Genomic DNA, 22,887 nt, shown 5'->3' with positions numbered 1-22,887 from the left:
TCTATCATTTTGTTTAGTTTCTATTCACACAATGGTGTTTTTTCCTGTATAATCCATACAAAATGTGTCATTTTGTCACGACCCGTAGCTTGAAAAAATGCACGGTGACCTATCATTTTTATAATATTTTTCAACATGTATCAATAGATACTACATTTTGGCAAAGTATGAACAAATTCTATCAATTTTATTTTAGACTCCCATACCACCTTAATAGTCATAAACATTGTGTTTAAATTTCATTGATTTCTATTTACTTTAACTAAAGTTATTGTGCGAAAACCAAGAATAATGCTTATTTGGGCCCTTTTTTGGCCCCTAAGTCCTAAACTGTTGAAACCAAAACTCCCAAAATCAATCCCAACCTTTCTTTTGTGGTCATAAACCTTGTGTCAAAATTTCATAGATTTCTATTAACTTAAACTAAAGTTATAGTGCGAAAAACCAAGAAAATGCTTATTTGGGCCCTTTTTGGCCCCTAATTCCTAAAATGTTGGGACCAAAACTGCCAAAATCAATACCAGCCTTCCTTTTATGGTCATAAACCTTGTGTTAAAATTTCATAGATTTCTATTCACTTTTACTAAAGTTAGAGTGCGAAAACTAAAAGTATTCGGACGACAACGATGACGACGACGCCAACGTGATAGCAATATACGACGAAAATTTTTTCAAAATTTGCGGTCGTATAAAAAAAACGTTCAAAAACACCAAAAAAAATAACATAACCACTGAACCATGAAAATTAGGTCAAGGTCAGATGACACCTACACCTTACAATCATTCCAAACACCGAATATACTAGACCTATTGCTAATAGTATCTGTAATATGGACTTTACAACCAAAACATAACCTTGCCCACTGGTGGAGGTAAAATTAAAACTGTCTGATAGGCTAGACAACCTTACAAGGGAGGCACATACCAAATATACTTATCCTACTACTTATAATAAGAGAGAATTTAACATTACAAAAAGTTATAACTTTTTTTTCAAGCAGTCACTGAACCATGATAATAAGGTCAAGGACAATGGACATGTGACATACAGAAACTTGATAACATGAGGCATCTGTATATATACAAAGTATGAAGCATCCAGGTCTTCCATCTTCTTAATAATTAAGCTTTTAATAAGTTAGCTAACGCTGCAGCCCCCGCCACTAGATCACTTTCCCTATGCAGAAAGTTCTGCAACAAAAGTTGCAGGCTCGACAAAATTGAGAAACATTATGAACCACATCACCAAACAACAACTGCTTAACTTGTGGATTTAAAAAAAAAAAAATAGTTTGTTTCCATTTTTTGGAGAAAAAAATAATTTGTTTTTGATTCTAAGAAAGAAAAAAATGTTTGTTTCACTCCAGCTGCCAGAATATGTAATGTTCAAATTGAAAGAAATTGTCGTGAAAAAAATAGATAGTTTTTTGCTGCAGTCGAGAAAAAAGGTTTATCCAGAAAAAAAATCCATAGCTCCCCCCCCCCCCCCTCCCCGAAAATCAAATGGTTGCTGCCTTACAACTCTTCTGTCCATCAAATATTTTTAATTGTTTACAGTTTGAGAAACAGACATGATCACAAAACTTAACATTGATCAATGTCATCAATGAAAAATGAAAATAAGGTCGAAATCAAATGAATTCTGTCAGCCGGACAAGTATAGCATACAACCAAATTACTGATATAAACTTGTTCAGGACCATATGTCGACAGTTTCATCCATGCATGAAATTACAGGTGTTCACAGGTATTTCCCTGGTGTTAAGATTATGTTTTTTTATTTCTTCTAATTTCCACTTATTTTCATTTAACTCAGGGATGTTCATTCTCTTATTCAAAGATAAGATAAGATAAGATAAGATATTTTATTGTTTGAATGACAATCCGAAATTAAAGGATTGATACCAAGACAATAAACATTGGTTATACACAAAAAAACAGACATATATGTGTCCACATTTATAAAAATTGTATATATATGTATATAAAAGAAATATAATTACAATAAAAAATGTATATACTTTGTAACATGCCTAATCCGACACCTGAGTATTCCAGCATCCTGCTTTGACTGACACATTTTCATGGTCCCAAAATATGCCTATCCTTGCAGACCAAAAACTGAGAATTTTGACACCCTGCTTAATCCGACATTATTTTCTAGTCTCCCAGTGTGTCAGATTAGGCAAGTTACACAGTATATATCCCTGAGAGGAGGTGGTACCACAAAGTTTTTTAGTACTCAATATGTAAAGCATTTCTAGAATTGTACATGTTGCTTAGGAATTTTTCAATAATTCTAATTATATCAGTCTCACCACATGTAAACAAAAATTTAAATCTTGCTTCATTAGTCAAATTTAAAAGAGAGGGCCCTGATCTATTTCATTAATTTTTGAAAACAATCGTTATCTTATTGTATTTATTTTTGTACATTTCATAATGAAATGAAATTCATATTCTTCTTCTAAAAGACACAAAGGATAAATTATATTCTTTCTTCTACAGGAGTTTTAGTGTGACTGTCTGGTTCATTTCAAAGAACACTATTATTTACTAATTTTTAAAGAATTTTGGCAAAATGTCCTATCACTTCCTATGATCTTACATTAACAGTGATTTCTATATAAGATTAGACCGGCAGTACTTATAAACTATGGTAGTTGTAAATGGTATAAAGTGAAACATGAAAAAGTCAAATATAAACTAAAATAATGTTAAATGTTTACAAAATTCTAATAACTAGAATTTTGTAAACATTTAAAACATTATAAGAATTGAACCTTCTTGTTAAATATCATGGACATTCATTATCTTGCTAATACTTAAACATACATGATCATACATATACATGTAAGCACTATAAATTCAGAAATAATACTAAAATTTGCAGCTAAAAAAAATTCAAATATTTTATATAGTTAAAACTTCAACTCTTGTTATTATTAAAACGCAAAAACAAATTTTCAGTTGCAACACAAGCTATTAATGCAGCATAAAAAGCATAAATATCTAATCTGACACCTGAATATTCCAGCATCCTACTTAAACTGATGTTTTTGGGTCCTTTTGGTCCCTATTTCCCAAACTGTTGGAAAAATAACCCCCAAAACCAATCCCAACCTTCCTTTCTGGGTATTGAACCTTCTTGTAAAATTTCATTGAGATTCATTATCTTGTCAATACAAAAACATACATATGAAACACTAATACAGAAATAATTGTAAAAATTTGCAGCTAAAATTTTTTAAACAAATCTAAAGTTAAAACTTCAACACTTGTAATTTTTAAAACTGTAAAAACAAAATTTCAGTTGCAAAGCAAGCTGTTAATGCAGCATAAAAAGCATAAATATTGTAACACAAATTACCTACAGGCAGAGCAAAAACAGTCTGTTCCTCTCCAAGAATGAACAAGACTTCTAAAATGTGAGAAGCTGATAACAGTCCTAAAATGGTTTTTGTAAGCAAATCCATAAAGAAGCAGCAGCAAAGCTTAAAAAATATTTCCATATGAGGTAGTTCTTACCTGTGGTATTTCCAAAATGTTACTGTATCTAAAAGAATATTTAGTGTGTTTAATTGGAAGTAAATTTTGTAAACATAAAGGAGTCAAATTATCTAATATTTTATAAGTCTGAAATGCCATTGTCCTGATGAATCTTATTTGTAGGATTGGAACCTATAATGTTCTCAAGAGTTTCAGAGGACGATAAATAGTTGTTATATACAAATCCTAATGCTCTCTCTTGAACTATATGTCTCCATTCAAATGCATTGATTGTCATGATTGTCCAAAAAAAAAGGGGTTTCAACCCTAAAAAACCCCACTCTGAATCTGTTAGTGTGTTTAAATATGGTTCCTATTTGGACAGGTTATAATGCGTTTTTTCAAAAAACCCACTGTCAATTTCTCAGTTTCCATTTGCATTTTTATTTTTCATAATCATCTCTTCTTCCTCAACTTCAACAATAATTTTCTTAGGCTTAAATTGTGGACCAACAAGTGACAAGACAACTGGCAAGAAAAACAACGAATGAGCAGCACCAAGAAGGATGATCAATATCATAATCTTGAAAAAAGACAAAAAAACATATGACTTTGAAAACGCCAACATAATGATTCCAATTAAGGATGACATAGCTCCATTGAAAATGGGGCCACCAGATCTAACAAGAGCTCCACAAGCACCCAATTTACGATCTTCTGATGCCGTTTCCATAAATCCATGACATACATGGGCACTAAAGTCAACTGAGAAACCTACACTCATAACAATGTGAATCATGGTTATAGAGCTCAAAGTCAGATTCCAAAAATACATGAATCCTATAAGTCCAACTAGAATCATTACAAGAGTTATAGTCACAAGGAAAACTAACAAAGGATGGGGAAGAAAAATGGCAGTAATAACAAATATGGCAGCAACTGATATTCCCAAAGTCTGTAAAGTGTTGGGTAATATGGTAACATATTGTTCTGTAAAAATAAAGGGGGGAGAATAAGCTATAACACCTGGAAAATTAGAAGATGCTGCAATCTCTCTCATTCTTAGCATAAAATTACCCTCATCTTTAGATTCTATTACATCATAAGCAAATACATAAAATCTTGAGGCTTTGATAGATGTATTGTCATCACTAAAACTTATATCATTGGTAAACATAGGGAATGCAGGAAGGAACTGTGTTTGAAGACTATTTATAAAAGCTGACTCAGTTGAATCATCAAAATAAGCAGTCTGTCTGTACGCATTCAACCAATTGATAGAGCAATTACTACATGTATCCACATCCCTTTCAGCATGGGTCTGAAGATTGTCTATCTTCCTTATTGTTTCTGAATCTGAGTATTTAACATTGCCAGCAACACTAAACTGTGTAACAATTATACCCCTGGATGTAAAACTTTCATCAAAACTGAGATACTTGAAATAATATGAATCTTCACTTACAAGATTTTTAATATCAAGCCCCTCTTTAAAATTAGTGACTCCCCATATAGATATTCCCAAATAAGCTGCAAATATTATAATGACTATGACCTGCACTGGTTTCAAAAGAACTATTTTAGAAAGTATTTTTGGTGGGTATTTTTCTAGTGAGCCTTGAACATCAGTCCTCTTGCTTGGAGCGTTTCCAGTACACAAGCACTTATATGGCTGTCCTTTCTCTTCAAGTTCCTCATGAGTTGGAAGCGGTTTACATGTGTGGATATGTAAACCTTTCTGCACACGTTGTTCATTCAGGGTTATACAAGCCAAGTAAAATGTGATATAACTAAGGTAGCCAAACAGCACTGCCACACCTTAAAAGAGATACATATATTTTTTTAAATAAAACAAAAGTATACACCATGACTAATGCTTGCAGGTTTAATTTCCATGTTTAGTGATCTAAGAAATCTACATTTGAATTCCATTTGGCAATACATTTTTAAAAGTTTACATCATAATGAACATGCATTAATTGCACTTGGTTTCTAGTTGTTGTGACAATAACTTCATGGTTGACTACATATTACATTTGTAAAGGGCATACCTCTAGAATGACACCACTCATATTCAAAATTGATTTGTGTTTTGTGATAATAAGCATTGTGTATAAGTTTCATTGCATTTGGTCAAGGCACACTAAAGTTAAAGAATGAAAACCTATTTCTTATTTATCTTTTACACAAAATAATATTTTCCCATGAATAATCTGCACTCCCTTCAAATGAATGAATGAAATGAGACGAGAGATCTAAAAAGACATGCACACAGTGGTTCCAACTGACACAAAACATGAATAATTGGTTCTATTTTAAAGGCTTCCTCAAGTTGATAAATTTGTGGCTTTGACTTTTGAACAATTAAATTTTATAGTCAAGAGTGTGAAAAACGGACAATTTTCAACAAATATAAAAGTTCCACAACTCCACATTGTCAAATCAAATATTGATAATTAAAAACAAAAGGGAGCTTATTTCAACATGTTCAATAGATATAAAAAAGTCACCAAAATTTTATGAATACTGCTTGAAACATTTTGGAGTGTTTGTCCTAAAAATGGAAATTCCCATTACATGTACTACATGTAACAAAACTCCAAAAAGTAAAATCAGAAATTTTTAAATGTTGATAGTGAACATGAAAAGTTCCCCTTTTTAATGAAGAAAACCCAATAACTTGCATGACCTGGAAACTTAAAATCTATAATTCATAATAAAGAAAGGCAACACATGTCAATAGATATAAACAAGTCCCCAAAGTTGCAAATAGGTTAATAGCGTTTTGGTGTTAATATCCGACGTGTTGACAACAGACGCACGGATGGATGGAGGGACAGACGGACAGAGAGACGGACAAACTGACAACGGTATACCATAGTAAATGTTACCTGTATAGGCACAAAAGTTTCTCACTGCAAGAAAGGGAGAAGTCATTCCAACAAAAAATGCAACCAAATCTGTAATTGATGTTAGAGTTATTGCAACTCCACTTGTTCTCATGGTCATCATGACTTTCTTCTTAGGTTCTACAGGTCCACCTTCTTCATATGTACTGGCTAACCCAGTCAGCAGCAAGAACATGTCATCTAAGCCAATTCCTGAAAACAGTCATGTATAAAATTCACAATTGGTGACATTAAAAATCAAAGTGATGGATATCACTCATGGAAAGATTAGAACAGTAATTTGAATTTTTTCATATTAAGGTATGGTGGGGAAAAATATACATTTATAAAACACTATTGCTGAAAATTGCATTTACAGCAGGTCTTTAGAAGAAAACTTGCTTTTCCAGTATGAGGATAAAGGTGCTCAAATTAAATAATATGGGTCTCTAAATTTGCACAATTTTATTTAAACTGCAGTTTATATCTTATCGAAATTATGTTGCAGGTTCTGAACATCTTTCAAAAAACAAAAAAATGAAAAAATTCTTCTAGAGTAAATGTTACCAAATATCCTAATAAGACATAAATTTAGACCAACAGCTAAAAGCTTTAAAGTGCCAACAAAAATAATCTAGAAATGTTGTTTTGGGGCATTTTGTAAGTTGAAACAGAGGTTATATGGCATTGAAAATTAAAAGTTTTAGAGTCCCTTTTGATCAAATTTTAATGTATTTTTCAACACAGGGCATTTTCAATTTTATTTTTCAATGTAAACTAATTAAAAAACTAATGTTATTGAAATGTGGCTTCTTTCTTGATTGCAAAAATATATATTTACTTCTAATAAAAATTCAAATGACTAAAATAGACATAATGATTGATGGGAAATAAACTAATAAACAATGGTTTTTTATAATTAAAAGTTTATAAATTTTAAAACTGTTTCAAGCCAATTCCTGATAAAAAAAAGTGAACTAATCTAAATTGTTGATTAATTACAGATGATTATTGGAAATTTATCAAGTAAATTATAGGCCATACTTGAATACCTTTTATATATTCATATTAATATTCATATTTCATTTTTTTAAGATCTTGCTAATCCATTAATCATTTATCTTTCAGATATAATTTACAGAATTACTTTATGTAATGTAGATCAAAAGTAATTGGCAATAAATAAATCTATCATCCTTATAAATATCAAACAAATAATACACACATTTGTGTAATCAATTATGAGGTCAAATACTTGTGTATTAAGAATTAGATGCATATTGGAGTAGTCTGTACAATTATGTAAGACTGATGTAGATAGGTAATGTGGTCAATTTGATTGGCAGTTTGGGAGGTGGGGCATTGTAATTAAAAGTCCACCTTGTCTCTGATTGTTTAGTGATAATGACAGTTGTCAATCATACTAGTTGAATCAATACCCACTTACCTAATCAAAATGATTTTAAAAAAGCCTGCACATCAACACACATTAATGACATACATTCTTGAATGAACTGTTCCAATAATATACCCAGTTTTTTCAGTTTATTTGTGTATTATGTGCACATACATGAGAACTATAGGGAACTATATTTTAGTGTGAATACATTTAGTAACAGTAGCTAACCTGTTCTGTTGTTAGGGAGGGTGGTGCCAAAGTAAAGATTAAGAACAAGTTCTAATCTTTCCAAAAATATCTTAGTACTACTGCCAATGGCTAAGTGATTAAACTTTGGTGGATAGTTGTCTCATTTGCAACCATTCAACATCTCCTTAATATCTATATAAATATACTACAATTCAACGCCCTTTTAAGAAACCTCAAATCAAAAACAAGAGTGCACACACTGAAATCATGTCTCACCTTCTTTACTAATCATTGATATAATGTCGATAGTTCTAAATATAAAGCTTTATTACAACTGTCACATAAATTTAACATTAACCAAGACAACTAAACATTTGACCAATGAACAATATAAAAATGAGGTCAGGGTTTGATGGACAATGCCAGGCAGACATGTACAGTTAACAATTCTTCCATACAACAAATGAGGTTGACCTTTTGATTATAGATTGAGATAACCAGACCAAAATGCAAAAACTTAACTCTGAGGAATTAACCGTAAAAAGGAGGTCAAATTAAGTCACACCTGCACGACTGACAGTGACATATAGATCATTAACTATTATCATACATCAAATATAGTTGAGCTATTGCATATAGAATTAAAAAAAAGACCAAAACTCAAAAACATAAATTTGACCACTGAACTATGAAAATGAGGTCAAGGTCAGATGAAACCTGTCAGCTGGACATGTACACCTTACAACCATTCCATACACCAAATATAGTAGACCTATTGCATACAATATAGGAAAAACAGACCAAAATACAAAAACTTAACTATAACCACTGAACCATGAAAATGAGGTCAAGGTCAGATAACACCTGCCAGTTGGACATGTACACCTTACTATCCTTCTACACACTGAATATACAAGACCTATTGCTTATAGTATCTGATTTATGGACTTGACCACCAAAACCAACCTTGTTCACTGATCCATGAAATGAGGTCAAGGTCAAGTGAAAACTATCTGACCGGCATAAGGACCTTGCAAGGTAGGCACATACCAAATATAGTTATCCTACTACTTATAATAAGAGAGAATTTAACATTACAAAAAATCTCAACTTTTTTTTTAGTAGTCACTGAACCATGAAAATGGGGTCAAGGACATTTGTCATGTGACTGACGGAAACATTGTAACATGACGCATTTATATACAAAGTATGAAGCATCCAGGTCATCCACCTTCTAAAATATAAAGCTTTTAAGAAGTGAGCTAACAACGCCGCTGCTGCCGCTGCTGCCACCACTGGATCACTATCCCTTTGTCAAGCTTTCTGCAACTAAAGTTGCAGGCTTGACAAAAAAATGCAAATGTTTTTTATAACTCAATGAATAGTTTTCAATTCCCCAAAATATTTTCTGTATGCAAACGAAGTGACCTCAGGTGATCAATCTCGTAAAAATCAGGTGATCGCAATACGCATGGATGTCCTTAAAATAAACTATTATCTGATTGTATATGTTAAACACCTGCTCAATATCCATACCTTTTTTGTTTATTGTTGACAAACAGGTGACAATCATTAAACTTTGGCTTCAAAACACGAACTTTAATTACCTGCCATATTTTCACAACAACAGTGACCGATTGAAAAAAAAATTGACGATTGTCCAAAATTTAGACCAAAAAAAATGATGAAATCATGCACAGAAGACTAAGTTTATGATATTTGTATGCATTGGTTCAAGAATTAGAATAACATTATTTTTCACTGCTCACTCGTTCATTGTTGTTTATTAATACTTAAACATGTTAAATTATTTCTATCAGTTATAATTTAAAAATGCTTGTCGTGATACATGTAGTGTAAATCTTTTATCTAACATAAATGACATTTGTTAATGTTTTCTGTTTCATCGATGCACAATATATATATCTCAATTATATTTGAAAAAATAAATGCAGTTTTTGTTGTTTAATGCTGAGTTTTAATGACATAAAAATCTTACCTATTATCAGAAACGGCATTACTCCAACTATGGCAACAAACTCAACTCCACAAGCACTAACAAATCCAAGAGCTCCAACAATGGCCAAACCCATGCCTAAAACAGCAGCTCTAGCTAAATTCTGTCTGTCTGATAAACAGTCTTTGTTGCTTATTGCAAAACCAGCATAAAACAACATAAGAGTAACAGTAATTGAAAAGTATAAAACATCTCCGCCAATATTGGTGTTCAATCCTTCTTCCAGTGAATATGAATGTGCAAATGCTATTTCAATTGATGAATGTTCAAGCTTTTTCATTACTTCTTGGAACTCTTTTATCCAGAGTTTGCTAGTATCAAAGTAACTTGGAGTATCTGTTCGCAGGTTAAATCTCAGCTTAATTGAGGATGCATACTGCACTATTCCATTTGTGTACTCTACATTACCAAAATATGTGCTAATTTTTCTTCCCTGAAATATGGGATAGGGAATATTTTCTATTGAAATAGCTGTTTTGAACTCTTGTGTTAACAAAAGGTTTCCCTCAATATTGCATGTGCCATTGCTCATAGCACAGAGTTCATCATATGTTGAGACAGATCCTTGAGTGTTGTTGCAAGTGATGTTGAGAACTGTACGATAAACTGATTCTATTTCACTTAAATAAGTTGAGTTTAATATATTTTCTCCATCTTTGGATTTGAATATTACATCTCCATACAGTCCATACGTGAGTTTGTTGTAGGAATTGAAGTGTGACCGCGAGTAGTCCTTGTATAAACCTAATAATGTACTTCTATCTTGAATTGCTTGACTATTTAATGGTGTAAATGTTTGTTCTAGATCATCATTCATCTGTAAGTTTAGAAGCCCTAAACTAAACAAACCCATAACAAGAATATACCCAATGATAAACTTCCAAGGATGAGATGCGACTAATCCCCCATAACTTTGAAATTTCTTTCCTATAAATCCTTCAACAGCAGTGTAGCAGCTAAGGCAACTCATTTTAACTTCTTTATCTGAAATTTCAATGTTCATTTGTAATTATCATAAGAAATCATGTTTACCATAATTATTACAAACAGAATTATTTCTGACTTTTATATACTGTGGATTCATTATTATTCGTTTGATACCAATTTTCGTGGTTTTCGTGGGTACAGGTCAACCACGAATTTAAATGTTCAAGGAATAACATATTTTCAATAGGTTTTGTATACAGAAATTGGCAAAACCACGAAAATAAGTGAATCCACAGTAATGTAACACCAGCTATAGAGAATACAAGAAACCAGTATCATAAACTCCTTTTGCTGAAGCACTATAGGCCTCAATAATGTAAAGTGCTAAGAAAAACCCACAGGTAATTATTTATACCTTTGATAGTGTCCCTCTATGGATAGGCTACCACCTAACATTGTATATTTCAACAATCAAATTTCATTTGTAGATTGGAAAGTAAAGCAATAAAGACTATCTAGGTTGCATTCAAAAAATAATTTTTATGTTAGAACCTATTTGTCTATTGACAAAACATTTATATAAGTGTTTTTAATAATGTGAATGTTTATTAAATATCAAGTATAATGATAACACAATTATATAACTCATGCATTGAGACACTTATGCATTTTGTGTTTAGCATCTAATACAGTGTGCTGTCGTGCATTGTCATTATTTAACCTCGGATTAGTTTTACTGATATATAACATGTATAATGACCCAGAATAAACTGATTATATCTGAATGTTTATTATTTGATTTTTGTATTTCAATCATAGAATGGGGAAATGTGGGAAATCATGAACACATGCAGGAAATTAAGAAAGGAAATTAAGGTGGTACCTAACACTACAGGGAGATAACTCTGTAAAATTAGCTAAACGTTTTAATTACATTGGGTTGTTAAGGGCATACCATACAGTTACAGGGGAGTTCATGAAGTTGCTAACGTAAAATGTTATTTTCGCAACGTCAAACTGTGACATATCGGGAAAAGATGCATTTTTCGACTGATTTTTATCATACAAACTGATTTAATTTGAAAACGAGTTCATGGACCCCTATTTTTCAAAACAGCAATTTGTTTCATTTTGTAGGGAGATTATGTGACCCAAATTTTATAAAACTGTAAATAGAGGATTTTTTTTAATTTTGATAAATATGAGTAAAAAATGACATATTTTCCTCAATTCATGAACATTTGATAAATATGAGCTATTTCTGAATAAAAAATGCAAATTTTTTTAGAATACTTATAAAATACAGAAATTACCGATTATTTAACAAAAAACAATTTGTGTTTATCTTTTATAACAAAAAAGCTATGTCTTTCTTTCGAAAAAGAAATTACGGCCACAAATCTGAATTTTGAGCAAATATACAAAATTTCAACCTCATTTTACTCAAAAAGTAGCACATGAAGGTATATTTTTTATTACATATTTGTTTTAATCAGGTAAAAAACAGCCTATATGCAAATTTTCACCAACTTGTAAATACAGGATCAATACTGTATTGTATGCCCTTAAGGAAATATTAAGCTTCTTAATGATCAAAATTAGTGTTTGTCAAACTGCTATATAACCAGTGTAATTTTACTGATTAAATGGTTGGTTCAAATTTTTTGAAATTTTTATATTTTGTCAAAGGGTCAAAGTAAACACTTTGTCAAAATTTCATGAAAATTAAAAGAGCCAAATTAATTTTGGCGAAAGTGTTGGGTACCACCTTAAGAAACAACATTTCTGTTAAAAAATATTTATCTAAGCTCAGAAACGCAGTTGTCAGAAAGCAGAAAGATAATCAAACAAAAGAATTTTTCAGTAAAAATGTCTAATTTCAATAATAGATACTACCAGACTAAGAGAATATATTCATTGTTAAGTTAAAACTGAGAGTCAGACTGAATTAATTCTTAATAAAATATAATTAAAATTGTAAATGCATTACGTTTTGTTTATGTTTGAACATGCAGTTATTTATTTACATTTATGAAAATTATCTGTAAAGTATGAGCACCAATGAGCAGGGATGCGTACCCAAAGTTTGCTAATTATCTAAATTTTCATTTTAACATGTTTAAACTGTTGTGAATGAAAAAATACTTCTGCATGATTTCAATTCACAAGGAATTTAAATCCTTGCATTTAACAAAACTAGAGGCTCTAAAGAGCCTGTGTCGCTCACCTTGGTCTATGTGCATATTAAACAAAGGACACAAATGGATTCATGACAAAATTGTATTTTGGTGATGGTGATGTGTTTGAAGTTCTTACTTTACTGAACGATTTTGCTTCTTACAATTATATCTATCATGAACTTTGCCCATTAGTAACAGAGAACTATATTTGGTAAAAATTTACATAAATTTACCAAATTAATGAAAATTGTTAAAAATTGACTATAAAGGGCAATAACTCCTTAAGGGGTCAATTGACCATTTAGGTCATGTTGACTTATTTGTAGATCTTACTTTGCTGAACATTATTGCTGTTTACAGTTTATCGCTATCTATAATAGTATTCAAGATAACCAAAAACGGCAAAATTTCTTTAAAAATTACCAATTGGAGGGCAGCAACCCAACAACCAGTTGTCCAATTCATCTGAAAAATTCAGGGCAGATAGATATTGACTTGATTAACAATTTAACTTCTTGTCAGATTTGCTCTAGATGCTTTGGTTTCATAGTTATAAGCAAAAAACTGCATTTTACCCCTATGTTCTATTTTTAGCCGTGGCGGCCATCTTGGTTGAATGGCCAGGTCATCGGACACATTTTTCAAACTAGATACCCCAAAGATGATTGTGGCCTAGTAGTTTCAGTGGAGATTTTGTAAAAGATTACTTAGATTTATGAAAAATGGTTAAAGATTGACTATAAAGGGCAATAACTCCTAAAGGGGTCAACTGACCATTTTGGTCATGTTGACTTATTTGTAGATCTTACTTTGCTGAACATTATTGCTGTTTACAATTTATCTCTATCTATAATAATATTCAAGATAATAACCAAAAACAGCAAAATTTCCTCAAAATTACCAATTCAGGGGCAGCAACCCAACAACCGATTGACCGATTTATCTGAAAATTTTAGGGCAGATAGATCTTGACCTGATAAACATTTTTATCCCATGTCAGATTTCCTCAAAATGCTTTGGTTTTTGAGATATAAGCCAAAAACTGCATTTTACCCCTATGTTCTATTTTTAGCGGTGGCGGCCATCTTGGTTGGTTGACCAGGTCACGCCACACATTTTTTAAACTAGATACCCCAAAGATGATTGTGGCCAAGTTTGGATTAATTTGGCCAAGTAGTTTCAGATGAGAAGATTTTTGTTAAAGATTACTTTAATTTACGAAAAATGGTTAAAAATTGACTATAAAGGGCAATAACTCCTAAACGGGTCAACTGACCATTTTGGTCATGTTGACTTATTTGTAGATCTTACTTTGCTGAACATTATTGCTGTTTACAGTTTATCGCTATCTATAATAGTATTCAAGATAACCAAAAACGGCAAAATTTCTTTAAAAATTACCAATTGGAGGGCAGCAACCCAACAACCAGTTGTCCAATTCATCTGAAAAATTCAGGGCAGATAGATATTGACTTGATTAACAATTTAACTTCTTGTCAGATTTGCTCTAGATGCTTTGGTTTCATAGTTATAAGCAAAAAACTGCATTTTACCCCTATGTTCTATTTTTAGCCGTGGCGGCCATCTTGGTTGAATGGCCAGGTCATCGGACACATTTTTCAAACTAGATACCCCAAAGATGATTGTGGCCTAGTAGTTTCAGTGGAGATTTTGTAAAAGATTACTTAGATTTATGAAAAATGGTTAAAGATTGACTATAAAGGGCAATAACTCCTAAAGGGGTCAACTGACCATTTTGGTCATGTTGACTTATTTGTAGATCTTACTTTGCTGAACATTATTGCTGTTTACAATTTATCTCTATCTATAATAATATTCAAGATAATAACCAAAAACAGCAAAATTTCCTCAAAATTACCAATTCAGGGGCAGCAACCCAACAACCGATTGACCGATTTATCTGAAAATTTTAGGGCAGATAGATCTTGACCTGATAAACATTTTTATCCCATGTCAGATTTCCTCAAAATGCTTTGGTTTTTGAGATATAAGCCAAAAACTGCATTTTACCCCTATGTTCTATTTTTAGCGGTGGCGGCCATCTTGGTTGGTTGACCAGGTCACGCCACACATTTTTTAAACTAGATACCCCAAAGATGATTGTGGCCAAGTTTGGATTAATTTGGCCAAGTAGTTTCAGATGAGAAGATTTTTGTTAAAGATTACTTTAATTTACGAAAAATGGTTAAAAATTGACTATAAAGGGCAATAACTCCTAAACGGGTCAACTGACCATTTTGGTCATGTTGACTTATTTGTAGATCTTACTTTGCTGAACATTATTGCTGTTTACAGTTTATCTCTATCTATAATAATATTCAAGATAATAACCAAAAACAGCAAAATTTCCTCAAAATTACCAATTCAGGGGCAGCAACCCAACAACCGATTGAACAATTTATCTGAAAATTTTAGGGCAGATAGATCTTGACCTGATAAACATTTTTATCCCATGTCAGATTTCCTCAAAATGCTTTGGTTTTTGAGTTATAAGCCAAAAACTGCATTTTACCCCTTTGTTCTATTTTTAGCCGTGGCGGCCATCTTGGTTGGTTGACAAGGTCACGCCACACATTTTTTAAACTAGATACCCCAAAGATGATTGTGGCCAAGTTTGGATTAATTTGGCCAAGTAGTTTCAGTGGAGATTTTGTAAAAGATTACTTAGATTTATGAAAAATGGTTAAAGATTGACTATAAAGGGCAATAACTCCTAAAGGGGTCAACTGACCATTTTGGTCATGTTGACTTATTTGTAGATCTTACTTTGCTGAACATTATTGCTGTTTACAATTTATCTCTATCTATAATAATATTCAAGATAATAACCAAAAACAGCAAAATTTCCTCAAAATTACCAATTCAGGGGCAGCAACCCAACAACCGATTGACCGATTTATCTGAAAATTTTAGGGCAGATAGATCTTGACCTGATAAACATTTTTATCCCATGTCAGATTTCCTCAAAATGCTTTGGTTTTTGAGATATAAGCCAAAAACTGCATTTTACCCCTATGTTCTATTTTTAGCGGTGGCGGCCATCTTGGTTGGTTGACCAGGTCACGCCACACATTTTTTAAACTAGATACCCCAAAGATGATTGTGGCCAAGTTTGGATTAATTTGGCCAAGTAGTTTCAGATGAGAAGATTTTTGTTAAAGATTACTTTAATTTACGAAAAATGGTTAAAAATTGACTATAAAGGGCAATAACTCCTAAACGGGTCAACTGACCATTTTGGTCATGTTGACTTATTTGTAGATCTTACTTTGCTGAACATTATTGCTGTTTACAGTTTATCTCTATCTATAATAATATTCAAGATAATAACCAAAAACAGCAAAATTTCCTCAAAATTACCAATTCAGGGGCAGCAACCCAACAACCGATTGAACAATTTATCTGAAAATTTTAGGGCAGATAGATCTTGACCTGATAAACATTTTTATCCCATGTCAGATTTCCTCAAAATGCTTTGGTTTTTGAGTTATAAGCCAAAAACTGCATTTTACCCCTTTGTTCTATTTTTAGCCGTGGCGGCCATCTTGGTTGGTTGACAAGGTCACGCCACACATTTTTTAAACTAGATACCCCAAAGATGATTGTGGCCAAGTTTGGATTAATTTGGCCAAGTAGTTTCAGAGGAGAAGATTTTTGTAAAAGATTACTTTAATTAACGAAAAATGGTTAAAAATTGACTATAAAGGGCAATAACTCCTAAACAGGTCAACTGACCATTTTGGTCATGTTGACTTATTTGTAGATCTTACTTTGCTGAACATTATTGCTGTTTACAGTTTATCTCTAACTATAATAATATTCAAGATAATAACCAAAAACAGCAAAATTTCTTCAAAATTACCAATTGGAGGGCAGCAACCCAACAACCAGTTGTCCAATTCATCTGAAAAATTCAGGGCAGATAGATATTGACTTGATTAACAATTTAACTTCTTGTCAGATTTACATTTTGGTCATGTTGACTTATTTGTAGATCTTACTTTGCTGAACATTATTGCTGTTTACAGTTTATCTCTATCTATAATAATATTCAAGATAATAACCAAAAACAGCAAAATTTCCTCAAAATTACCAATTCAGGGGCAGCAACCCAACAACCGATTGAACAATTTATCTGAAAATTTTAGGGCAGATAGATCTTGACCTGATAAACATTTTTATCCCATGTCAGATTTCCTCAAAATGCTTTGGTTTTTGAGTTATAAGCCAAAAACTGCATTTTACCCCTTTGTTCTATTTTTAGCCGTGGCGGCCATCTTGGTTGGTTGACAAGGTCACGCCACACATTTTTTAAACTAGATACCCCAAAGATGATTGTGGCCAAGTTTGGATTAATTTGGCCAAGTAGTTTCAGAGGAGAAGATTTTTGTAAAAGATTACTTTAATTAACGAAAAATGGTTAAAAATTGACTATAAAGGGCAATAACTCCTAAACAGGTCAACTGACCATTTTGGTCATGTTGACTTATTTGTAGATCTTACTTTGCTGAACATTATTGCTGTTTACAGTTTATCTCTAACTATAATAATATTCAAGATAATAACCAAAAACAGCAAAATTTCTTCAAAATTACCAATTCAGGGGCAGCAATCCAACAACCGATTGACCGATTCATCTGAAAATTTCAGGGCAGATAGATCTAGACCTGATAAACATTTTTACCCCTTGTCAGATTTGCTCTAAATGCTTTGGTTTTTGAGTTATAAGCCAAAAACTGCATTTTACCCCTATGTTCTATTTTTAGCCGTGGCGGCCATCTTGGTTGGTTGACCGGGTCACGCCACACATTTTTTAAACTAGATACCCCAATGATGATTGTGGCCAAGTTTGGTTTGATTTGGCCCAGTAGTTTCAGAGGAGAAGATTTTTGTAAAAGTTAACGACGACGGACGACGACGACGGACGACGACGGACGACGACGGACGACGGACGCCAAGTGATGAGAAAAGCTCACTTGGCCCTTCGGGCCAGGTGAGCTAAAAATGTAATAAATATTTCACAATAATTTAATTTTGGATGTAACACGTCTTCTGACAATGTCTGATTTAATTACTATCTGCGAGTATCATAAAGTTAATTATTTTCAGTGATTTTATAGTCAGTTTAGTGTGGATTTATAAGTCTCTGCTTATATTTTGTATAGCAATATATTCAGACCATAAAAAAGAATAGGTTTGTTTGCCCTAACCCTACCTACATGACCTACCAAGAAAATAGCTGCCTACTCAAAATCTTTTATTGACCTGATGTGAAATTTTGTTTTTTAATTCCAATAGGCATGATTGAAAACTAAAAGACATCTGATACTTAAATTTCTCTTTGCCAAAAAAAAAGAAAAGAAAATGCCTGCCTTCCTACCCATTGTCTCGATGTTTGGTAGGGTTTGGGCAAACCAAAATATTTTTAAGTGTGGCCTCATAAAGTAAAATGTATTCTTTAAAGAGGTGAAATTCATTTGATAAATAAAATGTCCATCTGTAAATACTTGACATTTGTGTTGATTGATATTATATTCTAACATTTTGGTAAAAAGCTTACTAACAACAACATATATATATGTTTATTGTAAAATTTCAATTCTGTTTTTGTTTGTTTTTATTAAAGTTCAACCTATAATATAGCATCTAAATATTTGTACTATGAAATTGTATTCAGTGTGTTAACCATCTATCCTACACGTCTTATTCATTATACTGCAATAAGCTATTTTACTATACAGATAAAGCTATACCTATAAACGTTAGCTTTATACGTCATTGACCCCAACTAATCTATAAGCCCCGCCTCCTTATTGAATTTCATCAACAACGCCATGTCACGACCATGACAACGTAAAGTAACAATGGTCAAACTTTAATGAATTTAAATTGGTTATTTATACACCATGATTATCAAAGGTTATTAATTAAAATCATTTTCCCTTTTTGTAAATTTTCCTAATATGTCAATTTCTTATTGCCTGGACTATGCTCATAGGGAAATACCCCAAAATGGTACCCCAAGAGGGAAATTCCAAACACTTTTATTCAATAATTTTTGTTATATATTTTTTTCATTTTTAAATAAATTTTTTCGATTTCAGTATAAAAACAATATACGTATAGTGTCTTGAAATATGAAATTTATTTGTATTCGGCACGAAATGGGAAAATGCTCGGTAGATCCTCGCATTTTCCCATATCTTAGCCTCATACAAATAAATTTCATATTTCAAGACACTATACTTATATTGTCTAATTCCATGCCGTTCTTTCTGACACCAATAATGGTTTACTTTTACCATATTTACAATCTGTGACTTGGATGGAAAGTTGTCTCATTGGCACTCATACCACATCTTCTTATATTTATATATATATATTATGCACACTTACAGTATCAGTGCTAACATAATTTTTTAATCCTGCTATCTTTTTACATTTGTTTTATGTTTACATATCTTTTTTGATATATATTTACATGATATAAATTTGTTCTTTTGGAAGTATGTCTAGGTATTCATTAAACTTCTGAAAACAGGATATTATTCATAAACAATTTAGTATGCGGAATATTTGGATTCATTTAGGTAAGATCAGGAAATTATAATGCAAACTAAATTTTAGTAACGATATGTTAGTGAATTTAGTCAGCGATCTCAGGTTCACGTATGTCACGTATTGCTTTTCTTTTTATAAAAAAAGCAACTTGTTTCAACAATCCCTAAAATTCCCATTTTCTGAGATGTACAAACATGCCTTTAACAATTTGTCTCCGGTTAGCTCATTATTTTAGTTTAGAATTCAACATGTTCAATGTTTCATCTCATTAATTAAACTACTTCTGCAAAAATCTAAGGTAGAACATATATAATTTGTGCAAAGCCTTCAAATATTGTCCCTTGTGGGCTTGTAGATGAGTTTAATACAAATGAGACCTTCAATCGTTTTCAATGTGATTTCGATTTTAATTTTATAGATCGCCCCCCTTTTAAGATTTCATCATTCTTCGAACTTACACCGCCCCTGACTTACATTACAAGATCTTCATTCCTTCCATTCCCGCATTATGTTATGTAACAATCAAGGGGAGAGTAACGTGCAAATAATGATGGTTTTCTTAAAAAAAAAAAGCAATCGTGAATTCTCAGTAACGATGAATTTGCGGTATTCTGATTTCAGTTCTCATATTGGATTTCAAAGAATAAACTATATTATTAAACACATCCATTACTTTAAATATTATCGACAAACTAATCAAATGATGGTACAAAATCTTAACCTGAGACATATATTATACGGTATGTCTCTGTTTAAACATTAGCAGCATAATTAATCACTCAAACCTGAGACTACTATAACAGTTATAGTAGTCTCAGCTCAAACAAAAAACAAAAAGCGACTCTACATTTTGTCTATTTAATGAAGGTAAATTTGAACATCATCAGTTAACAATGAGCAAAGCCCATACCGCATAGTCAGCTATAAAAGGCCCCAATATGACAATGTAAAACAATTCAAACCAGACTGAAACTAACGGTCTTATTTATATAAAAGAATGAACGAAAAACAAATATGTCACACATAAACAAACGACAACAACTGAATTACAGGCTCCTGACTTGGGACAGGCACATACATAAATAATGTGGCGGTGTTAAACATGTTAGCAGAATCCTTACCCTCCCCTAACCTGGGACAGTGGTATAACAGTACAACAAAAGAACGAACTATAAAAATCAGTTGAAATAGGCTTAACTCATCAGATAGACAAAAGTACAAGTAGACGTGGCCGGATACTTCCCGCCAACAAAAAGACAGTTTGTTTATTACAACTGTCACATAAACTTAACAATAACCAAGGACTTATATACGTCCCTGCAATAACCAAGAAAACTAAATATTGACCAATGAACCATGAAAATGAGGTCAAGGGCAGATGATCGCAGATGAACCATGCCAGGCAGACATGTACAGCTAACAATTCTTGCATACAACAAAAATAGTTGACCTATTGCTTATAGTTTAAGAAAAACAGACCTAAACACAAAAACTTAACACCGAGCAATGAACCGCGAAAATGAGGTCAAGGTCAAATAAAACCTAAGCGACTGAAATATAGATCATAAAATATTTCCATACACCAAAGATAGTAGACCTATTGCATACAGTATAAGAAAAAAACAGACAAAACACAAAAACTTATCTGTAACCACTGAACCATGAAAATGAGGTTAAGGTCAGATGACACCTGTTGGGAATGTACACCTTACAGTCCTTTCATACACCGAATATACTAGACCTATTGCTTATAATATCTGAGATATATATATAACCTTGTTCACTGATCCATGAAATGAGGTCGAATTAGCGAAAACTGTATGACAGGCATGAGGACCTTGCAAGGTACCCACATATCAAATATAGTTGTCCTATAATTACTTATGATAAGAGAGAATTTAACATAACAAAAAATCTTAACTTTTTTTTCAAGTAGTCACTGAACCATGAAAATGATGTCAAGGACATTAGACATGTGACTGACGGAAACTTCGTAATATGAGGTATCTATATATACAAAGTTTGAAGCATCCAGGACTTCCACCCTCCAAAATATAAAGCTTTTAAGAAGTTAGCTAACACTGCCGCCGCCGGATCACTATCCCTATGTCGAACTTTCTGCGACAAAAGACACAGGCTCAACAAAAATCATTTCAAATTTATCATTAGTAGATTTTGTTTCCAGCTAACATAAAGGTGCAATAGTAATTGAAATGTCGGGAACGTTTGAGTATCGGTTTCAGAAAAAAAAATGACTTCTTTTTTTAACTAAGGCTGGTTCGTTACATGTAATGAAATAGAGTAGGCCTAATGTCAAAACTAATTCGTATAGCTAAAATTGCAGCACGCGTATCTCTCGCGTGCATCTCGCAATGTTTTGTGACAATTCAGTTTTGTTGTTGTATGAAATTATTGTTTTTATTTTTTATAATATATATAGTAGCATATATTTATAAGTATAACTTTAAACTTTTATTTTGCGTTAATTTTTTTCCCATAAAAGATGCAACCTACATCCCTTTACATATAAACTGAAATACTATAAATAATGTCATTGAATTCTCTAAATATTTTTTATCAATGAAATTAATGTGTTAGAATGGTCCTAGAACAATTGTAGTTCGGATTGTTCTAAGATAGATTTGTTTTACATCCTAAGACATGTCTCAGACACGTCCTAATACCATCATAAATAAGAATATCTTTCCTGCTACAGCATAAAAGGGGCATATGAACATATTAAGATGGATTTAGTCTTGTGCAACCTTCTTCACCTTTGGGAGTATCAGCTGCTTTCCAGATTTATTAGACTCGTTCGTGTCTCCAAGGCCCAGTTTCTTTGTCTTTAATTTTGAATTTTTGTTGACTATTCTAAATTTTTGTAAGAATTTCCAGGGTTTTTATAGATCAGTAATTCTCGTGGATAGAAGCTAATTTCAATTTAAAGTATGTTGAACATTCATTTCCGTGGTCATCTATGACATGGCTATTCCGCACTGTCATGTAAACCATAATGCTGTCCTTGCAAAAGGGGAGGGTGCGAAAGATACAAGAGGTGCAGTCAACCTTCAATGGGATGGATTGAACTCTTCCAGGAGAAACTTCAATTAGTTTATTAGTTCTTTTAATTTAAAGCAGCAATGTCTACCAAAGAAATAATGATGGATAACATATAATCTTGAATATCTTATCAACTGCAATTATATAGTATCATAT

General features: G+C 32.2%; 1 protein-coding gene across 1 annotated transcript; it reads right to left on the bottom strand.

Annotated features, from left to right (window-relative positions):
• Positions 1-1,851: 1,851 nt before the first annotated feature.
• LOC134724556 (patched domain-containing protein 3-like) lies at positions 1,852-20,210 on the bottom strand. Its single transcript, XM_063587655.1, has 4 exons — positions 20,146-20,210; positions 9,965-10,966; positions 6,381-6,590; positions 1,852-5,307 (listed from the first exon to the last, which is right to left on the bottom strand). Exons 2-4 carry the CDS (start codon positions 10,950-10,952, stop codon positions 3,914-3,916), a joined length of 2,592 nt encoding a protein of 863 aa, XP_063443725.1. The 5' UTR covers positions 10,953-10,966; positions 20,146-20,210; the 3' UTR covers positions 1,852-3,913.
• Between the last annotated feature and the right edge of the window lie 2,677 nt (positions 20,211-22,887).

This window comes from Mytilus trossulus, chromosome 7 (genome assembly GCF_036588685.1).
Source record: "Mytilus trossulus isolate FHL-02 chromosome 7, PNRI_Mtr1.1.1.hap1, whole genome shotgun sequence".
Taxonomy (NCBI): domain Eukaryota; kingdom Metazoa; phylum Mollusca; class Bivalvia; order Mytilida; family Mytilidae; genus Mytilus; species Mytilus trossulus.
This window is presented reverse-complemented; position numbering and strand designations above follow the sequence as displayed.

Bases quoted from the DNA above. Each gene is read 5' to 3' on its own strand.
- LOC134724556 (XM_063587655.1), bottom strand. From the start codon at position 10,952: ATGAGTTGCCTTAGCTGCTACACTGCTGTTGAAGGATTTATAGGAAAG. The intron at 6,591-9,964 runs GTAAGATTTTTA...GACTGTTTTCAG, and splicing joins AATGCCGTTTCTGATAATAG to GAATTGGCTTAGATGACATG. The intron at 5,308-6,380 runs GTAACATTTACT...ATCTCTTTTAAG, and splicing joins AAACTTTTGTGCCTATACAG to GTGTGGCAGTGCTGTTTGGC.